Here is a 14695-nt window from a genome sequence, read left to right on the forward strand (position 1 = left end):
GGGAATGATACCACCTGTTTGGTGCCTCTGCAGTTCACTTGAAAGGACGCACACAACGTTCTAGAGTCTAATACCTCACCCAGTCTAAGAGCTCGGTAGCAGGACACGTCAGATGTTCTGGCTCTGCTGTGCGTCTGGCTCGCTGGCTCCCGCCCCGTGCTGCAGGCCCAGCCCCAGCGCCAGCCGCCTCCAGGAGCTTCCTGCTCACCTTGATCATTTCTGCCACGTAGCTCTCGGGCCCGGTGTACTCCGTGGAGTCCTTCACTTTCACCAGCACGATGAAGCACAGATAGTGCCACATGTTGTGTTCTTCCTTGATGTGCTCTTCAAAGGTGACAGTCTTGTTGTCGAACTTGTCTCTCTCCAAGCCTACGGAGAGACAGAGAGCCGCCGGCCCTAAGTGAGCAGCCACAGAGCGGCAAACCCTGGGAGATGACCGCCCGCAGGGGAGGCTGCGGCTCTAGTCCCCTCTTCGTGTGGAGCTGGATTCCGTAGCCTCCTCCACACGGTCCCTTTTACATCCCTGCAGGGAAACCCAGAGTGCGGGGGAGATGGACCTGGGTCTGCAGCCCACCTGGGCTCCCTCCCGGTCACTGTTTAGTCTCCACGCGCCGTAGTGGCCTTGTCAGGGAACAGGGTGTGGGGGGGTGGCAGAGGGGTGAACTTTAAACACATTTTGAGCTTTAGCTGGTAAGTTAGTATTTTGCAGAGGTCTGGGCAAGCCATCGTGAAGCCAGTTTCTGTGGATTCCTGGATGGAGCAAGGAAATACATGATGTATAACAGGAGCCACACTTCTCACTGTCAAAGAAGGGAGCCCAAATATGGAAAGGGAGAAAGAGAAACACTACAATGGTGAAATGGAATAAGAGATATGGGTATGAATTCATCCTTTTTCACATGTACGTAAAAATCAGTGCAGAAGTGTGTGGCACGTGGTTATGTGCACACAAATCCCGCCATGTGTGCAGGTACATGTCTACTCTCCATCTGTATCCTCATAAGCCCTGGGAGCAGGCACCCGGCAGCACGAATGCACACACCCCGTCCCCAGATCGCAGCTTCCAAATGCCCTTCTTCGCTAGAAAGAATCAGGGCTTTGTGGAAAAACGGGCGATGCCAGGGCTGGATCAGGGAGTTACAAGCTCAGCTTGAACCTGGAATATCTTACAGCACTAAGAAAGGAAGGAAGTATATAAAAAATTGGGGTGACCTGACAAAACAGAAACCAGCCTGAAGGGCAGGACACGTCTGGGGCATTCTGAGCATCCGAACAAATAATGACATTAAAGGATTATAACCCACTGGATTAAATAAAAATACAGGAATCCGTGTTGTCACAAATAAAAAAGTATTAATACATACAGTATACTTACCTACACGAGAAGAGAAAGTTCTTTCTTAAAAAGCCAGTTAACAAATGTAGAAATAATAAAGTAAGAAAATCATCACTGGGCAGCCATCATAGTAAAAAGAGCCAGGCAGAAATCATCAGTGGGCGTTAAAGCTAGCAGATTAATGTTTAATTTGAAGAATAATGGGATGTTTACATGGTCTCAGAATATCTCCTTATAAAATGATTCCTAACTACAAAGAGAAAAAAACCCTAAGCTTTAGTGGAGAAACCTGGCAATTTCCACCTTAACTCAAGTGACTAGAGTTAATATCACCGGTTAGAGGAGGAACAGGCATCACATGCCTCCTGAAATGATGCCCTGAGAGTAAACACTTCTTTGATGTTCCTACAAAAAAATGCATAACCCCAGTTCTACCATGAGAAAACATCAGAGAAACCGAACCCACGAGACATTGACCGAACTCTTTAAAAATGTCAACGGAGGCTCAAGAGCCATGACAACGGAACGCTCCATGACCTGGGCTTCCACTGGCGATAAAGGGCATTACTGGGATCAAGGGTGGTAGGAACAGGGTCTGCAGAGTGGCAGAGTGACCTCTTTGCTAATTCCCTCATCTTGGTGACTATACTGCATATGTGTGAGAGAAGCTTCTTGTTTAGGAGATATACATAGAAATATTTAGGGATCAAGGAGATCACGCCAGTGGATCTCAGACTGTTTGAAAAACTGTGTGTGCGAACAAGCCAGTGAAGGAAGAGATATTTGAGAGAGTATTTGGGGACTCTGGGTGAAGAGCAGACATTTTTTGTATTGTTCTTATCACTTTTCTGTAACTCCAGAATTGTTTCAAAACAAAAGGCCTGAAGTGGTTTTAAGGGGGCAAAAAGCAGATTTTAGTTTTTAAATGGAAAATGCTCATTTCTTTGTGGAGTAGATGTACCAGCAGGAAATTTCTATATTCACAATAACCATCTTCGGAATAATTGTGAAAGGAGCACTCAGTTACCACATTCCCATGTGGTTGGTTTCCATTTCCACGCACCTCCTGTGGCTGTACCGACAATGGTTTCTTGGGTGCCCCACGCACCCTCCACCACTCACCACGGAGCGCCCACCATGTGCGGGGTCTGTGCTGGGAGTGCTGCACGGACTAGCTCTCTAAGTCCCACGGTGATGTGTGGAAGGACATACTATTATACCTATTTTACAGATGGAAAATCAAAGTCCAGAGAATGAAGCGACTACCAAGATTATGTGACCCATAAGCAGCAGAGACTTACACAGAACCCAGGTCTGAGTCCTGAGCCCAGGCTCTGAGCACAGTCACCACACTCCAGGCAAGGAATATTCTTTTGTCTGATGCCCAATACCATTTGCAGCGGAGACCTCCACAGCCTGGCTCCGATGAAAGATCTCCAGTCTAGTTACTTAGCAGGGGACCAAGAGATGCTCTGCAGCCTCCAAAGACGAAAGTCCCCCAGACACATTCATTTCAAACCATGTGTGCTTGCATGTCTGCCACGGGAACCTTCAATCTGCAGGAACTGTGGCTCCGGGTCCCTCGGCTGCCAACACCCCCCAGCAGAAGGGAGGCAGGGGAGCGGCCCCCACCAGCACCAAGGGCCCAGTGGCCTGAGGAGGCGGCAGCACCTCCCTCGCTGCCCAAGGCCTGCACACCACCCCTCCAGTCCGTGGGGCCGGGCTTTCCTGCGACAGCCGGGCCCCCACACTCACCGCAGATAAAGCACGTGGTCTTTAAGATCTCCTCCTTCTTCTGCTTCTCGCTCCTCAGGTCAGCAAAGGTGTCGATGATGACCCCAAAAATCAGATTAAGGACGATGATGATGACCATGAAGAAGAACAAGAGGTCATAGATAACTCTCGCGGCAAAGAGGGGCTCCTGGAAAAGAGGTGTCTCTATCAGTGAGGTCACCCCACAGGTAAACTTTGGTCTGCAGGGCTCAGGGAAGGAGGGAAAAGGCCTCAATGGGCCCAACCTTCGTGGCTCACCCTCACCCCATGGGTCTGCTCTGTCACAAGTTCAACTGGGCAGCACACCTGAAAAGTCACAACTTTGTCTCTTTTCACACCCTTTGTACCAAAGGTTGGTTCTGCTGGTGTCGCGTGGTGTGTGCATGAGAGCCACTCCCTGGCATCTAAGGGGTCTTGGATGTGTATTCACGAAGGCCGGACCCGGCTTGCGGCGGGGGGGCAACAGGCATTTCCATGCACCAAGCAGAGAATGGAAGATTCCCCGCCTCTCTCAGGGCCCCTTAGTTGCCAGGGAGCTTGCCTGTTCCAGGAGGTCAGGGGAAGGAAGGAGCCTCAGGGAGCCAGCTCTGCTGTCCTGGGTTTCCACACGTGCTCTCTGCCTCGGGCTCTGGCCGCCCGCCCGCCCCCTCTGCTGTCCCTTCCCCTCGGATCCAGCTACCTCTTTGGATGGCTTCCTGAGCACGTCTCCTACTCCGCCCCCGCTCCTCAGCCCGTGACTCAGCACTGTGACGATGCACATCAGCAGCGTCTCACACGTGTGCTCTTTGTCTTGCTCTGTCTCTTCCGCAAGGACCAGCTCTGTGAACACGGTGAGTAACAACAGATTTACAACGTGTGGGCAAAGAGCGACCATGGTTCCGAGACAGCGTTCCCTGAGTGCCAGCTCCCCAGCCACACGCAGGAACAAGACAGAATTGTTAAAACTAAGGAATCAAGCGTCACATAATTTCTTTCAAAAAGGTGATGTTACCTGGGACAATTCTGTTTTCCTCACCAACTCTTGCTAGTTTCTTAAGCCAAGTCAGAATTGCCTTTCCCTATATTAAATCCAAGAGAACCCCTATCCTTTCAGATTTAAACTCCAGTCCCAGTTCTGAGCAGGCACTGGACCTTAGCTAAGTTGCTTAATACCGTGAGTCATGAGTTTCTCATCTCTCAGCTGAGGGTAATCCCACAGCACCCAGGCTCCTCACTGGCTAAATCCAGCCACATTTTACAGCAGGTCCCCTGGTTAAATAGCTTTGTATTAGACACTGTCCATTCCTAATAATTTTTGGAGGAAGAACCATGTCTTGCTGCCTATCTTATTCTTTTTGGCAATTGTAGGCAGAATGGTCTTGCAAAAACAGATCTTATCGTATCGCCCACCCACTCCCCCCTCAACTTTTTTTTTTTTTTAAGATTTTATTTATTTATTTGACAGACAGAGATCACAAGTAGGCAGAGAGGCAGGCAGAGAGAGAGAGGAAGGGAGGAAGCAGGCTCCCTGCTGAGCAGAGAGCCCAATGTGGGGCTCCATCCCAGGACCCTGGGATCATGACCCAAGCCTAAGGCAGAGGCTTTAACCCACTGAGCCACCCAGGTGCACCTCCCCCGTCAACTTCAATTCATTCTTTGGGTAAAGTTTAACCTCCTCAGCCTAACATGTAAGATTCTTTGTGATCTAGCCTTTTGTTGACTTCTCTGGCTTCATTTCTCGCTACTACTATTTCTCATGATCATTTTCTCCTTCAACACACTATTTTCTACTTCCAAGGCTTTGAACACCTTATTCCCTCTAACTGGAACACCCAACCCTCCTCCAATGTCCAAGATTCTACTGTTTTAGTTTAACTACCACCTCCTTGGTGATACTCTTACTCCAGTATTAGGCCAGGTGCCTATTTCTGTATTCCCTCCTTATTCCTAGCATTTCACATACTGTCTAATAATCCCCTAGGTGCCTGCCTGCTGGCTCCCTCCCCGATAATGTTGTATCTTAGAATACAGCACAGTCCCTGGCAAATAGGGGCACCCAGTAAATAGCGGTCGAATCAACCAAGCGGGTATTTTCTTCCCACATAGCCTTCTTTTCCCTTTATCTCCCTCCTCTTTCCCAGCCTTTCCCTTCTCCTACTAGCCTTGCTTCTGAAGAGTAAATCTGCTTCCAATATCATGTAAGCCATCTCAGCTTCTAGAGAAGCCTAACACTAACATGGGGCTTAAGCCTAAAAGGTCCTACCTTCTTTGGGTGCCGGAGAGGAGCAGTTTTCCCCAGTCTCCACCCTACACACGTCAGAGTATAGGAACTCGCTTGCCAAACTCTCTCCAGCTTCTGGGAAAGAGAGGAAATTTTATGATGAACAATCTGGCAGCATATGGTTAAAATGTTTGAAGTCCCCAATTCACGGCTGATTAAACAATTCTTTACATAAATAACACCCTACATTCCTGCATATAAATTCAAGGCAGAGATGCAATTTACACTTTCATTTGGTGATCTGGATGGGAAAGGAGCCAGAAATGTCAATTCCTGTAGGCTTACTAGAAATATCGCACTTAAATAGCACCTCTCCAACTTTAAAGACACACAGCTGAAACTCTTCGACAAATACTACTGTATGTACAGACTCCAGCAAGATTTATACCAAGTCTGCACAGAAAGCATCAGCGAGCAGGAGCGAAAATCTAAGGTCCAGACCAGTTTAGTTCGGGACCCTAAGATGGTCGGCAGCAAATTTCACTTAGAGTCAACTTGGAAGCTGGAGTTACATGCCAAGAATGAAGTATTTGGGAGAACAAGGCTGCCTGGCTTAGCCAGTGATAGTAATTCGAGTTTCTTCCTTAGACTCGGGGCCTCTGGCTCCCTGATTAAAAAACAAAACAAAACGAAACAACCCAGTAACCTTTTACTTAATGGTGTTCAACTATTTTAATTGAGACAAGGTACACTTGGGTATGACTCAAGTATATGATCATTTTATTTCATTTTCAAAAGTGGAAATGAGTTCTGTTTGCTCTCTATAAAAATAATGTAAGCTCACTGTCAAACTTACATATCGTAAAAAAAAGATAAAAAACAAACAAACAAAAAACCCCACAAAAACAACAACAACAAAAACAAAAAAAACCCAGAGATAACCCTTGCTGGGGGGAGGTAATATTCTTCCATATTTTAAAAGACATATATGAGCTTTTTCATCTTTAAAAAAAAATATGTGGATCCTATTACAGTTATTACTGCAATTTCCCACCACAGCTTTGTGAGTGCTTTTCCTTGAAGGTTTACAGAGATGGGCCCTGTCTGCAGGGGGATGCCCCCCACAGGACCATAACCTAATGGAACATCCTACATTTACACTGGTTCCACTTTCATGCTGCAGCGGAAATTCTTCCATATACATCTGTTTCCACACGAATAGGCAGCAGGTTTTTCCTTTAAGGATAAATTCCTAGAAGGAGCTTTACCAAGCCAGAGGGAGGCATCCCCCTATGCTTTCAATACATAAGGTCCAATTCCTTTTAAATGAGTTGCATTAGTTTAAAATATGACTTCAGTGAGTAAGTTAAATGTAGGCTCTGGACCCTTACACTCAGTATCACCCATACCGTATCAGCCTGGGAATAAAGCGAGAACCAAGCCCTGGAATCAGAAGTCATCGTCTGAGTGCCAGGGAGAAACGTACATTGCTCAAGTCATCGTTCTCTTTCGTTCACCTACGAGCAAGAACTGTCCTCTTAACATTAAAAAGATCGGAAGATCTCAAACTCACCTGGAAGAGCGGTTTCATTGGGCAACCTATCTACTTCCAAGATAAAATCATCTTTGAAGAAGAGATAGCCCACTATTGAGAACAGGTAAACCAGGATCAAAGCCAGAACTGCCGTCAAGATGATGGACCGTCCGTTGCGAGTGACACTTTTAATGACATTAAGCAGAGTCTCTTCTCTGTACACCAAATCAAAAAGCTTTAAAAATGAACAAAGAGAAGACAATGGGACAGTTTTAAGAAGCCTCTAGGTTAGATGCACACAAAAATCTCATAATGAAAACTCGATTTATACAGAATTTACCCTTTTAGAAACAAACACAAAAGCATTCTACTATCTTAACACTTTATACTTGCTTGTCTTCCTGAAAACTGAGATGGGGAACATTAGCATAGAAAAGGTGGGCAGAGGCAGCAGTAATTTCCGGTGGGACTCAGACAGCGGAGAGGTCCTGGGGATGGAGAAAGTACAGGGTAGTTCAGCGAGCTTCAGAAGGCAAAGGAGAGCAAAGGATGAGGGTCCTGGCATGTGTCCGCGTAGGCAGTGGTAGCTGAGTTTCTGCTAAGGGCCAGCCTCTCCGGATACAGGATTGGACAACCCTGGCCCTTGTCCTCCGGGAGTTTGGAGTCCCACAGGGAAGGCTCCGTCCAGCAGGCAGCAGGAGGCAGCAGGGACTCTGGAGTGTGAGATGCAACCTTCGCTCAAGCACAGGACATCAGGACGGTGAGCTGGGTTCTCGCTCCTTCCCCCTGAGCCTCTGTTTCCTCATCTACAGACGGGAGGACAGGGAGCTGCTGTGAACAACAGCTACAGAGTGGATACCGTGTCAGGGAGATTGCGGACAGCCGCATGTACGTGATGTGTGCACACAATAAATAGTAATGATTATTTCCTGATGGAGGGACTGGGCCCAGGTCCAGGGACTGGGCAGCTTATGGCAGGGACCCTGGTGGTAGTAACACACCCGGCAGCCTAAGCCCTTCCCATCTCCCTAATGTGGAGGGTGGGGTGCAGAGCCCCCTTGCGAGCTCTGTGGGCTCACAGTCTAGGCTCGCCCTCTACTAAGAGACTACTTGCTCTTTGCAAGAAGTTGGCCTGTAGGTACTTCTAGGAATGCGATACAGATGGCTGGTTTTCTCAGGTATTTGGCTGTGGGAAGAGTACAGAGCCGTGGAGGAGAGTTCTGTGGGCTTTTTCTTGGAGCAGGGTTCTAGTTTGGCCTCTGTGCTGACACAGACTCTTCTGAAGTTCTGCTTCCACACGGCTTTGGGGCATGAGTGCACAGCCAAGTGAGTCAGGGAACAAGGGTTTGAATCCTGACTCTGCTTTTAATTTGTAGTCACATGTAGATCAAACCATGTAACCTCTCTGAACTAGCTGGTGTCCAAGTCCCTTCCAATTTATAGTTTTACATCTGAGTTCATTTTCTGGTCAATTACCTCTTCTGCCTCCATAAGGCCAATCTGTGTCCTGAGACCTTCCTTGGGCAGGGCACTGGGTATAATAGGAGACTCGAAGGGAAGGAAGCAAGAAAGAGGCGTTCGGTCAGTATAACAGCACAAAAGGCTTATGTTGCTGTTGCAGTTGGTTACATATTTTCTAGCAACCTACCATGAAGCAGCAAGTGAGAGCAACTTCTGACAATAAACAAATGACACTTGTGTTCTGGGGGAGGACCTGTAAGATTCTGTAGTCACCAAGTCATTGAGATGGCAAGTGATTGCTTTTTTCACTCATCTGTGATTTCTGACTTGAAGATAATGGACAAGCATTGCTTTATAAAGGAAAAACTTTCTTCTAATTGGAAAATTACACACGTTCAATGGAGAAAACTTTGAAAACACAAAAAAGCACAAAGAAAAACCAAAATCACCAATAACCCCACCATCTACTCAAGTTATTTCTTCTGCAAGGGCTACACTGGAAAAATGTAATAGATACAATATACCACAATCCTGGCATATGGTCAGTCCCTTTCATCAAGCAATCATGAAAATTTCTGTGTCAGAAATGATCACCTAGAATGTCCCTGTACAGAAAAAAACCTGTTTACTTAGCCAAAATATTTACTTTTTTTTTTTTTTTACAACAGTCAAGATGTTTCCAATTGCACGCCATTAAAAATAATGCTGTGATAAACACCTTGCCCCTTGCCTCTATACATACTTATCTGGTTATTTCTTCTTGGAGAATTTCCAGAAATGGAATTACTGGGTCAAATGTTGCAACAGAAACATATCGCCCCATCGCTTTCCAGAAAGGCTGTACTGATCCACACTGTCAGGGGATGGGGGATGGGGGCCACTAACTAGAGCACGCGGTCGTAAGACCTGAACATGCTTAGCCCTTTGAACCTTTCCAAACATCACAGGTACAGCTTGGGATCACACTGTTGTTTCAATTAGCACGTCTGTGTTTAGCAGTAAGGTTGGACATTCTTCCATGTGTACTGACCATATGGATTTCTCCTCCTGTTACCTGCCCATCCGTGAACTTGACACATTTTCATCTTGGGCTGTTAACGTTTTCTAAGGACACATTTGGACGCAGGCTCGAGACCAGGTTCAGCCAGTCTGGGCCCCCACTGTCCTTTTCTGGTCTGCTGACGGGGGCCTTCATAACCCCGGGGTATGTGGCTTTTCCCTGCTGGAGTTAACTCTCCAATTCCCTTCTGTCACAGGTTTTAGTCCTTTGTCTGTGATTCTCGGTAAACATGTTAAACACTACTTTTGATACCAAAAGTAGCACGTCACCTGGGACCACAAGTCACGGGCCAGAAGCACACAGGAGGGGCATCCAGCCACTGTTTAGTCTGATCCTGGTGAGTTCTCTGAAAGCGAGCTGAGCCCAGATGGCACCGACAGCTCGGGGTTACTGCTTCTGTGACGGAGGAGACGTGAAAGCAAGAATGCAAACTGCCCTGGGACATACCAGCCGCACCAAAGCAGGGACTTTTTCACGAGCTCCGATGAAAGGCAGTTCAGGGCTGGGCTCACAAGCTGACTCGGCAGTCACCAGAGCTCAGCTCCTCTCTGGTCTCTGGCACTTAATGGGTGACTCTGGGCAAGTTACCTAACCTCACCAAGACTGTTTCACCATCTGTCACTTGCAGACATTGTCTCAGAAGTCATGGTGAGAGACTGTATAAAAAGGGCACACGGGGAAACATTCCCTAAATGGCGGTAATGATGATCTTGTAGACCATGAGCCTGTAAGGGCAGAGAGGATACTGGTTTGTCTCACTACAACAGCCCTGCATCTAGCTCGGGTACCAACCAGCATCACAAAGGACCAAAGGCAGAGGACTTGAAGGTGCAGGCAGGGAAATGAAGCCAAAGGGACGCAGAATGTAGGCGAAGTCAAACCCTCCCAGGAAGAGATGGCGCTGTCTGAGGAAGAATCTCCTGTGTCTTGGGAGAGATCCGTCAGTGGGGATGTGGGAGACCTCCCACTGAGCTCTGCCTCCTTGCCCGGGAGCACCGGGGGCTCGCTGACTCCACACCCCGATCCTTATCGAGGGGCATTACTGTAGGAGACAGAAAGGCTCAGAGGTATACAGGGAGCTCTCAAGTTTTCTGATACAGAGTGACCAAAATAGGCCAAATAATGGCAATCTCAAGTACATCCAGAGACCTCTCTGCCTAAAACCTCAAACTATAGCCAGACCTATTTTAAAATGAGGCAAAACAATCCATTTCCCTCAGCCTGCCAACATCTACCACTAATGGAATGAGCTAATCCTGATGACCTGAATGGTGAATTCTTGATGGTGTTTCGGATGGCAGAGGAAGTAAGCGATGACAAAGACAGTAATAATAGCTGGAATTGCTAAGCATTTCTTGTGTGGTAGTGCTATTCTAAGGCCCTGACGTGCACAGCTGCAGATAATCCCTGTGGCAGCCCTGGAAGGGGGACAGCTTGTTCTCATTTTGCACATGGGGAAACTGAGGCACAGAACCAGTGTGTCACCGGTCCAGAGGCGACATGGAGGATACCTCTCAGGAGAGTTTTCCTCGCTCTACCCTTCGCAAATAAGTCCCTCACTTTAAGTCAACACATAGGCTTGGATCATTTTTTATCCTCACATTTTAATTCTTCTGGTCTGGTTATGGATCCTTTTGCTTGCAGATAGGTCAGTTTCATGCTTCCTGTCATTTGATGTAGGTACAAGGCAAAGGTTTCTTATCTACAACTCTACAGGTCTAGACTCCCTCTAATGATGGGAAAATAAGTAGCTATTTGGTCTATAATTTAAAAACCTGCTCAGGAAGAAGGTGACTGAACCAACTCATTTTATAGACTATTAAGACATTAATCACTTGACTGAGAATGGAACAAAATAACTTCCAGGGAAAAGGTCTCCCGGACCAATCAATCTATTGAGGTCACTGTCACGGATCTTGGGACTTTGAAAATAGCTCCTCCTCTTACTTCGTCACTAAATGTTCTCCTTGGGAAGCAGATCCCATGAGAACAGTCAGATGACAGTCTCAAAAACATTCTCCTCGGTAAGCGGTGGCTGAGTCCAAGAAAGCAAGAAAGCAAAGATGCATGTGGAGGACGCATCCCCTGATCCAGACCGCAGGTGCTGTCTACCACCGGAAAGTAAAAGGTCCAATGTGGACACAAGCACACACCAGCTGATCTTCTCTGCCCTGCTCCCTGGGGAGCTTCCTTCTCTAGATCTCAGAAACGATGCACCTGACCTTCTTAGACCAGACACACCAATCACCATTAAAAGGAGGGGTCTGTGAAGAGAGACATGGGACACTCCTCGTTTTCAACATGTAAAATCTTTCCGTACCAGGAACTCACCAGCAGACTGTAGAAGAACTCGTGGACGAAGAGGCCCATGGCGCAGATCAGTAGATACAACAAATGGTAAAGGAACTCAACATCCAGAACCATGGCTCGGTAGCCTCTGGTGAATGTTCCACAGTTGCCCACAAAGCTCATTAGAAAGATGATTTTATTGCAGACCTGAGAATAATGACAGGAATAGCCAGATAAGACCAGACCATGCTGAACTGCAGACTTCGTGACAGCCAAGGGCCATTTTCACGCAATGGTATTTCCGCTACGGTGCCCAAACGAAGCTTCCTTTTGCACCAAGTGCCCACTGAACCCGCCCAGAACCATTTTGCAGATCTAAGTCATATCGTTACTTTGCTTTTCAGGCATATTACACAGTATGCGGTACTCAAATAACTTCATGAGCAACAGTAATCAAGTGGCATTTGTATATGACAAAAACAAAATTAACACATACCGAAATTATGATTTTCAAAATGAGATATGAATCATTTCTAACATTCTTATATGAGTTAGTCAAACACAGAAGTCACCTCAATCTAAGAACCCTGTGATCAGCATAAATAAAAAGCATTTTCTGAATTTCTGTTACATTCTGGGCATTATAAGGATTGTAATTTAATGAGAAGCAGCTAGTTCTGGTCTTTCACTGCTCCTGAATTCATAGAAGAAATAATTTTCTTGGGGAAGAAAAAGTAAGGGACTTCAGGATGAGTTCTGTTTCCCTGCCCGCCTTCTGGGAATAAGAATTTTTCTTCAGAGATTCATCCCTTTTCATGTGTCAGTCCTTGGAATTGGCAGCGGGGAGTGGGGGGCACCCCAGTCAATCAGCTGTTGTATTGCCCTGGCAATAGGGATCGGTTCGGGGATAGTCACATGGTCCAACGGAACCCGGGAGACCCACTGAGAGCTTTCCTGGGACTGCAGCAAAAGACAACTTTATTGGGGCGTCTGGGTGACTCGGTGGGTTAAAGCCTCTGCCTCCGGCTCAGGTCATGATCCCAGGGTCCTGGGATCGAGCCCTGCATCGGGTGCTCTGCTCAGCAGGGAGCCTGCTTCTCCCTCTCCCTCTGCCTTTCTGCCTGCTTGTGATCTCTCTCTCTATCAAATAAATAAACAAAATCTTAAAAAAAAAAAAAAAGACAACTTTATTGCTTCATCCTGACCTTGAACCTAAGAGAAAGTAAGCTTTGAAGCTGCTGGCCTCCGTCCTGCCATACCACGGCGCCTCAGAGCACAACTGATGCAGAGCCCAGAGACGGAACTGGATCCTGAGGCCACTGTTGGGGCCACTGTCGAGGCCCCTGTATTCAGCAGCCCCTGACAGCAGGATCTTCATCTCTCAGTCCCACAAACCAATGCATTTTCTCCTTTGGTTCAACTGGCATGGATTTGGTTTTTTAACACTTGCAGCTGGAGTTTGATCTACTATGTAATACAGTCCACCTCTAACAGAAACCCCATGCCTCCAAGCCCATCTCTAGGAACACAATGACAGAAAAACTCCGATGAAGAGAAGGCTGGAGAGAAAGGTTTTCGAATGTACTTGGTAAAACCGTCTTCTGCTCCCCCAGCTGCCTTGCCATAGGTGCTGGGGGAATCCTGCCAGTTAATCCGGCGGGTCCGTGTAAGGGAGTTTCTCCGCAATCAGGTATGTGAGGAAGCCAACACCCACAGGGAACATGAGGCTTTCTCAGGATAAACATCCAATCCCCTACTACTTGTTCTCTAATCTCCTACCCATCACTAGTCCAGGATCTCTCACTGAGAAAGTACCATTGATCTGGATGATCTGTGCTGACGGGGTTTCAGGAAAATAAACAAACAAAAGGCCACACTCTGGTTAACATGGCAGGACCTCAGGCATGCCTCGGACCCCCGTGTCTCATCCGAGCAATTCGCTTTACTTGAATCCACTCTTCCCCTTGAAACAACGTCTGCCCTTGTTTCCTCCATTGCTTCAGTAGCACATGTGTATTCACGGTCTTGGCCTGGAAGCCCCACCTCCTACCGACCCTGCTTAATGAGTCTAGCATCTGGCTTCCGGCCCTACCTCTCCCGCGTAGCAGCTCCCCTCCAGTCTGCAAAGGACTGAGCCGGGGCGCAGGCGGCAGTGTCAACCCTGAGCACCTAATCCCAGCTCTTGCAACAAGACAGCTTGGTGGGCCACCCCCTCCCCCCAGCACTCTGGCGGCCCCTGGGTGCCAGGACACCACCCTGTCCTTCCCCAGCCCTTGCATATCCAATGCTCCTTCTCTGCCCACAATGACTCTTGCTCTCATCTCCTGTATGCTCCATGTGAGTGTTCCCCTTTTCTCATTCTGGTTATTTATTACAGTTATTTCGGCTCTCCCAACCCAGATGTTACTATAAGTGGTAATTGCCTAATTTGAGTCTTTCCCCTGAAAGATTTATGTTAAAGAAGAGATGACTGTGAAATGATTAAAGTCCAGAGAAACCAGAAAAAAAAAAAAAAAAAGAAAGAAAGAAAAGCCCATAAGACTACAATCTCTGAAATACTGAGTTTTCCCTTTTGTTTTTTTTGTTTATTCTGTATTTCCTTCTTAATGATACCTACACCAGTGAAGGATACCTACTTTCCCTATGTAACACTGATCAGTCCTTGTCACTCCGGTCATATGCTTCCAAATGCCACAGCTAACATGAATGGTTTGCCCTGTCATCTCAAGCCTAGTAAATCAACAATTTAAGTGCATTTTCACCTTGAATATTAGGTTTCTGCATGACTCCACTTTAGTTAGTTGCATTTTAATCTTTTCCTAGTCCCCTGTGACTGAAAATTTGGAGTTGGGGTGGCCTCCTTCATCACCCCATCAAGACAATACTACCTTCTTGACCTGGAGAAAAGGCTTTGAGGTGTGAGGCTCTGACTCCAGTCCCACAACACATGACCCTAAGCTTCGCAGCTCTGACATCTGTACCTTCCTTCTTCCTTCCACATTATGACCACCTAGTCAAAAGCTCTGCTGGGGGTGTCCAGAA

The 14695-nt window shown here is 47.1% G+C and overlaps 1 protein-coding gene across 6 annotated transcripts in view; it reads right to left on the bottom strand.

The window, feature by feature from the left end:
• The window catches only part of ITPR1 (inositol 1,4,5-trisphosphate receptor type 1), a 328468-nt gene that overhangs the window by 26865 nt on the left and 286908 nt on the right, over positions 1-14695 (bottom strand). For all 6 annotated transcript variants that reach the window (XM_044253119.1, XM_044253118.1, XM_044253116.1 and 3 more), the window contains 6 exons: positions 11696-11860; positions 6883-7078; positions 5352-5444; positions 3789-3928; positions 3092-3257; positions 209-369 (listed from right to left, as the gene is read on the bottom strand). In XM_044253119.1, the coding sequence (XP_044109054.1) occupies positions 209-369; positions 3092-3257; positions 3789-3928; positions 5352-5444; positions 6883-7078; positions 11696-11860 (921 nt within the window). The remainder of the gene's footprint in view (positions 1-208; positions 370-3091; positions 3258-3788; positions 3929-5351; positions 5445-6882; positions 7079-11695; positions 11861-14695) is intronic.

The sequence above is a fragment of the Neovison vison genome, chromosome 6 (assembly GCF_020171115.1).
Source record: "Neovison vison isolate M4711 chromosome 6, ASM_NN_V1, whole genome shotgun sequence".
In the NCBI taxonomy this organism is placed as follows: Eukaryota; Metazoa; Chordata; class Mammalia; order Carnivora; family Mustelidae; genus Neogale; species Neogale vison.